This window comes from Pinus tabuliformis, chromosome 7 (assembly GCF_031772625.1).
Source record: "Pinus tabuliformis cultivar Carrire ecotype Pingquan chromosome 7, CPIR1, whole genome shotgun sequence".
Lineage (NCBI taxonomy): Eukaryota > Viridiplantae > Streptophyta > Pinopsida > Pinales > Pinaceae > Pinus > Pinus tabuliformis.
Genome location: NC_142293.1, coordinates 21,020,075 through 21,027,111, shown reverse-complemented (window position 1 = coordinate 21,027,111; position 7,037 = coordinate 21,020,075). Strand labels below are relative to the sequence as shown.

General features: G+C 35.4%; 1 protein-coding gene across 3 annotated transcripts; it reads right to left on the bottom strand.

Annotated features, from left to right (window-relative positions):
- Window positions 1–321: 321 nt before the first annotated feature.
- LOC149244924 (sugar transporter ERD6-like 6) lies at window positions 322–6,105 on the bottom strand. 3 transcript variants are annotated; one of them, XM_089457611.1, is made up of 18 exons: window positions 5,615–6,095; window positions 4,636–4,698; window positions 4,422–4,511; window positions 4,224–4,283; window positions 4,008–4,073; window positions 3,746–3,811; window positions 3,576–3,651; window positions 3,413–3,477; window positions 3,166–3,255; window positions 2,932–3,012; window positions 2,703–2,787; window positions 2,374–2,420; window positions 2,152–2,214; window positions 2,002–2,061; window positions 1,744–1,809; window positions 1,566–1,625; window positions 1,255–1,369; window positions 322–1,113 (listed from the first exon to the last, which is right to left on the bottom strand). In XM_089457611.1, the coding sequence occupies exons 1-18, from the start codon at window positions 5,858–5,860 to the stop codon at window positions 1,001–1,003; spliced, it is 1,512 nt and encodes a 503-aa protein (XP_089313737.1). In that variant the 5' UTR covers window positions 5,861–6,095; the 3' UTR covers window positions 322–1,000. The 3 variants fall into 3 exon arrangements, 2 of the variants coding, with proteins under 2 accessions (XP_089313737.1, XP_089313738.1); XR_016266494.1 differs by lacking the exon at window positions 322–1,113 and having other exon boundaries at window positions 1,327–1,369; window positions 1,744–1,793; window positions 5,615–6,105; XM_089457612.1 differs by lacking the exons at window positions 4,224–4,283; window positions 4,422–4,511; window positions 4,636–4,698; window positions 5,615–6,095 and having other exon boundaries at window positions 3,576–3,656.
- Window positions 6,106–7,037: the final 932 nt, after the last annotated feature.

Sequence of the window (7,037 nt, the reverse complement as noted above, 5' to 3'; positions counted from 1 at the left end):
CCTTTCATTCAGAGAATTGGATGGCATAAACAGCAAAGCCTTGTCATGGGGCAACCAAACTTGCCACCTGGAGAATAACCTGCTCTAGAACAACATGGAACCAATTGAGAAGCAGTTTAAAGTATGCTCTTTCCACCCCTTATGTGTTATGGCTGACAAACTTGAAGATTGGGAGATAAAACTATCAATGCACCAACTTTGTGATATGAATTTACCTGATATCTTAGAAAGCAAAATTCACATAATAGAGAAACATTGGCTAAGTAGACATAGAAAGACTTGATATTTTTTGGAACTGTGCCATATAAATGATAGTAGATATATTGCAAGACTTTTATACTTCCATTCTTCATTCTATGGCCAAATATAGCAAAGTGTGACAGAAAGTTTTTCAGAATTGGGGATCCCTACACAAAATTGAACGGCCCAAATTGTGAATGGTCATTAACATATGACATCAAATTGTTTCCTTATCAAAAGTAAGGATATAATATTCATGATGTCCCAGCAGCTATAAAATGTATTTCTAAATGCTCAGCCAAAAGATGGTTCCATGTAGTAAGCAGTATGATATTATGCTTACAACACTGATTAAACATGCAATGCATTGAAGAGGAAGTTTCAATTTTTCCTTCCTTTTTTTTTTTTCTACATCTTCAACAGTACCAAAAATGAGCTTTCTTTGATTTATGGGAAGTCCGTGCTTACCCTCACTCTTTCATCATACAACATAATATGCACTACTGCATACAAGAGGACATGAATCAAAATAAGATTCAGATGATATAATACAAAGAGTTCCATATCTTTTCTACCACAAGCTACCGTGATATGAATTTTATGCTACTCTCTCCATGCCTTTGGTTAGAAGGCAGATGCCACATATATTCCGAACTAAAGAGCTTTATCATATAGACTGATAATCCACTTGAAACTACTTGCTTCTTGTAGAAATGAATCATGCTAGCGATAAAATGCAAGGTACTTAGACGTGTCAACTTCATCTGAATGAGGCCTCAATTTCTTCTAAAGTTCGTCCCTTAGTTTCAGGTAGCCACAAGGCCACAGAGAGGAATGTAAAAAAGCATAGCAAAGAATAAATCAAAAATGTCCCTGCATTCAATTGCACAATTCTTTTAGAACAAATAACCCAAAGCCATGCAGCAGAAGCTATGAGAGGAAATTGCAGCAAAATTTGAAATTACAAGCTAATTATACAACCAGACTACTAGTCCTTCAAGCCTAAAACTGTACCTGAAGAACTCCACTCCAACATAATATTAATCGTCATTGTCACAGCCCAAGATGCCAACCAATTTCCTAAAGTTGCTACACTACCAGCAAAACCTTTCATGCTGGCTGGAAGAATCTGCAGTTAGTAAAAGCATAAGAATCAAAATCCTGGCATATTCAAACTTTAAAATGCTCAGATTTATATTATAAACAGAGTACAGTTGCCATTAATGGATTGTCAATTATGCAATCATGCTATCAACTACACTATAGGCCTCAGATTCGCTTTGCAAACGTAAAACAATTCCCCTTATCCATATAAGCCACAATACCTCAGACATAATAATCCATGGGATGGGTCCCATACCGAGAGAGAACGTGATGATGTAAACCTATGTAAAACACAACCAATCAGCTAAAGTGACAAGATCATTGCTAAAAATAAAAATATGAATTCAATTAAAACAATTTATAACAAAATTAACACAATTACTCGGGTCCTACTCTCACCAATAAACTAGTTAAGGCCAAAACGCTAAAGAAGGTTTCAAACTGAGAATCTGCAGAAACATGACTCTGTAAAATGCCATGACAAAGTGAAAGTCAATATGAACTTTAAGATAAGTCATCACTATTTACATTTCAAGAAATTCATTCAAAAATGGAAATTCTTAGAAGGGATCATTCTACCAAAACATAAAGCACATCTTCCCTAGAAGTGTTGAAGATTGAATGATAACAACAGATCAGAAACGATAAATCATTTACCTTTAGGAAAAATGCAAGGGCAACAAAAAAAAGGCAGATACCCATCCCTCCAGATGAAACCTGCAAAACTCAAACTACAGTGAGGCATTCTTTCCATTGAATTTCATAGTTGTTATGAGGAATTACATTATGTCAGATTTTTCCACGCACCAGGAGCAGGAGACGTCTCCCAGCCTTGTCCATTAGCCATGCAGAGACTGCAGTCATAATAACCTAAACAATAGCAGGGCAAATTCCTTCAGTCATAACAACCAAAACAACAGCAGGGAAAGTTCCTTCAAACATTAAGGCTAATTACTTGTATGAGTACGAAACAGTCATACAATTATGTTAGAATTAAATATCAGAGTTATTTTAGGATTAGGCAGTAACCTGAATGCCGGCAAGTCCAAGGGATGCAGCATTTCCAGATGAAATTCCTGGCAAATTCAGGATGAATGCTGAGATTAGATTTTAGCACATGCCATTTAAATAAGCCAAACATTTTATTTCAATTTTATCTTGCATCTAAAATTCATAATCTTAACAAACAAAAAAACTTTAACAATCATAAATCTAGAAAAAAATTCACTCATTCAAATCAGCAAATGCCTCTTCACTGCTACTCTTTTCTGCAACAGAAACTCTGAGACATAGAATTAGGAATTTTTTATCTGTCTAATACAACTAACTACCTATGAAGATACTGAGATGGCTCTTACCAGCGGATTCAAAAATGGCAGTGCTGTAGAACATAATACCGTTGACTCCACTCAACTGCTGCAGGAGAAGCAGGCCGATACCGAGCTACAAAATATCATTTTTTAGAAACAATCAAAATCAAATATTGGAAATACTTGTAATTTCAACCAAAATATAAGCAAATTGGCAAAAAGAGGCGCAGGAATATGCTACCATTTGTACTTGAAATGTTGACAAACATAAACTTACAGTCAGAGGGAGTGCATATCTTCTTTTCCTTAGATCAGAGAATTTGATACCAGTTTGCCGATTGCTTGCCTCAACCATACTCTGAAATGCAATGAGGTTTTAAGTAAGTTGTAATTAGAATTTACTTCAAAATCAGAGATCCAAATTGCCAAGCAGAATTCTTTCTGCATACATCCAAGAAACTAAACAGAGAGAACATTGAATACAATTTCTGTTGCACAATCATTTTATAACCTTGACTTCAACTATTTCAAGGGAAATATCAGTATCACGGCCACGGAGAGTTTGCAATGAAGCTTCAAATTCTTGATTTCCAATCTTGGCCTGCAGCATTATAAACAAGGACTTCCCAAAATTCAGTTTTCATTAAGCATATATAAGCAAGGGCTTCACAAAATTCAGTTTTATAACATTGAATACTGTACATATTAGAGAACTTGAGATAACTTCGGTGGACAAAACTAATTCATATAAAACTCACCAGCCATCTTGGAGACTCTGGGATGAAAAAGAGTCCAAGCAACAAGAAAGTGCAAGGAATTACACCTACGCTTTGGGAAATAACAGAAATGAGCATTTCTCAAAAGAATCTAAAAATAGTTAAATGAATTGAGAGAAAAATTATTCTTATTAAGCCTACATACCAACAATTGCCAAAGGCCTCCAGGAAATGAATAGACCAAATAAATATGCCAACATAATACCAATAGTGACAGAGAGCTGTCCTAGAAATAGTCAACAATTAGTAATGAGATTCAAAATTTAATTGCAGTGATTCTTCATATGTTAAACTAGTCTTGCATTACAATATCACCTGTGTGACAGTGCCAAGGCTTCCTCGCAAGCGCTTGGGAGCTATTTCAGCTATGTATACCGGTACCTACAGTGATTATGCCATGCATCGTCTATCAGATTCTTTGCAGACCAATAGTTTTGACTTTACAAAAGCATAAACATGCGCATAATACATACACAGGGACACAAATACATATGTCTCCCTCCCATATCCATGCAGAGACCAAAACTTCAAAAAATTTCAATAATTTAGATTGTTTCAGAGAAAGGTATCTGCTTACAGTGAATGAGATGACTCCCACTCCAAAACCCGTCAACAATCTACCCAAATACAAAATCGAAGCATCCTACAATCATATACAAACAGCACAGGTAGTAAGGATTGTGCTTTTTCTAAACGGCCAACAATATTTTTGATTTTGTACTCTGTATTGGATCTCATTTTATCAGAAATTACAAAAATGACTTTATTAATCATGCCCATCTTATAAACTTACCGGTGCAACAGTGATCACAACCCATCCAAGAATATTTGGGATTGCAGCCACAATTAATGCCTGGTTCCCAGAGAACACGACCATCAGACCGAATCTTGAGTGATTGAGCAATGTTCATTGGATAGATTGAAGGCTGCTAATAAAAATTTTCAAAAACCACAGATTGAAAGTTTTGTTACTGATCGAAAAGGAACTTACCCCTTTGCGTCCTATGAAGTCAGCAATTTTCCCACTGACAATCGCTCCCACCATTGCACCCACATTGGATAAAGATCCAAATAAAGAGAACTGTCAGAAAATTTTAGCTTCAGAATCCTTTCTCCTATCGCCATATCACATAGGAGGTTTTCGCTTGTCTAACCTTATTGTGTATCCCATACAAAGTACTAGTAGTAAGGGGCAAAGAAGATACCTGAGAGACAGTCAGGCCTAGACTGCTTATTATCTCAGTTTGTGTTGGGGATGAATATCCATTCTGCAACAAGATGATTGCCGTCAGTAATTCTATCAATCATACCTATGTCTTATATCTCACAACCCAACCACAGAAGCCAGTGTTACTGTATTCCCTAAGGAATATCTACACGACATATCAATCAACATGCAACAGTTATATTTAAGCAATTGAAGATCAGAAAATTCAACGATGATTGAAAATTTCAAGTTTTACTCGGGACTCCTTTAAAAGTAGTGGCTAATTTTAACAAGTAGAGCTTAATAGGGTTTGGGGCAACCGGTGGGGAACAAAGAGTTTTACACCGTACAACAGAGTTCCATTCGCATGGGATTTGCGGCAACTTTGAAGTAGACATGGGTCCCTAGAGGTACAGAGTTGAACCTATGGGAATGCCTGGTTCAAAGCCCACATAGCCATATGAAGGATACAACCCAAGCTCATCTCGGATCAGCATGTAGTGGCTCTTGGCTGAAGGAAGCACGATTGAAAATCGAATCTTGTAATTAGTTCCATACCCTCTCCAATCAAAAGATTTAACTTAACTTGAACATTAGCTTAGCTTGACAGGCAAAATGAAGGATCAGTAAAATGGGTATCAGAGATAGATATTCTACTGCACTATTAAAATCCACAAAACCATTCACGATTCTAATTTGTGATTCTTTTAAATGCAATTCCATCCATTACAGTGCATGAGATGCATAAATCCGAGTGATGTTAGTACATGAATTAGTTGAGTTGGGTTTTAAAGTAACTATGCATGATACAGACTCAAACTGGATCTTTATTGAAGGGTCCCTGGCACAGACAACCAGATGAAAAGTGCCTAAAAGCATATAGCTTAACCACCCACCCAATATCTGCTAGGATTCCATTATTACTCTCTCTCTCTCTCTCTTAACTAAATAAGAATATAATGGTTCAACACACTTACACAAAACCCAAATTGTAGAGGCCCCAAGGCCACAATTGCGGTACAGAAAACAGCAGTTGCAGCACTCCCCTGTGCATCAGAATCTTTCTTGCCTTTGTTCCTATGTTTCCTTGTTTTGCTGTGTTTAGTACCATGATGCAGCAAGGGTTGCCTTAAATTACCATTCTCATCTATTCCCTTCTCCAAATCATTCCTAGGATGATTCTCATCTATTCCCTTCTCCAAATCATTCCTAGGATGTTCCATTATCTCTCCAATGGCTCAAATTCTCAGAATTTTCAATATTACTTAACAAAATTGGGTATTTATCTATAACATCAATACTCAATGAAGAATAATATACGCTACTCAGACGATGGTTCTCTCCACAGAATTTAAGAAATCCAGATGATCAGATACCAAAGGGTTTTCTCTAGATATAACAATCCTGCAAAAGCCGCGAGTCTACTCTTCAACACCATATTCCTTGACCGCACAGATGATTTGCCTTTATGGGCACACTGTGAATGAGAAGTACACGTCATGTGTGACTGTTTTTCACTCTCTAGATTAAGATTTTATCGAGAATTACCAGATACGGCGTCCTGAGTTGAAAACTTTTGTTTTGTGGTTGTGATGTGAACAACAGTCCTGTTTCTCCATTGAACTGTTCTACACTAGTAATTCAAAAGTAATTTTGATTGTTCTTTGGAGTTTTACAAGGGGATATGGACGGCAGAGACTCTATCATTGACAGCCATCTTCCTCCAAAAAGCTTATGGTCCTTTGTCCTTTCTAACATATATTTAAATAATTTCGACCTTCCTGATTATGATCGAAGATTATTTCAGGCCATTGATATTATGACATGAATTATTGGTTATTATCTTATGGAAAAAAATCAGATCTCTTGCTTGGCCACCTGCATACTCTCCCAATTGAATATTAAAAATAGTTCCGTTTGTCATTCAATCAGATAATTAAAAGTATTTCCGTTTGTCATTCAATCAGATCTTAAATTTGTGTGAAGATCTCTTGTCCGGCCTGATATATTTGAATTTAGGTGGTATAAAAGTATGTTGAGTTGAAGTTGGGACCAGTCTATAATAATTATGTTGAGTTAATTATCTATTAATGATTTGATGGGGAAAGCTTTTAAAATAATATAAATTTTTATAAATGAGATTCGATGAAAACTAAATTTTATATTAATTTTTTTAATGAGTAAATATATATGTTAATTATTAATTTTAATGAAAATTTAGATTTTGTGAGGATGTTTGGTTTCTCTAACTATATATTTAAGCAAATTAAATTAAATTAAATAATTATTTTTTGATTTCAAATTATGTAGACATTTGAGCCAATTAAATTAAATTAAATAGTTATTTATTGATTTAAAATTATGTAGACATTTGAGTTTAAATTATTGTATATGGATTTA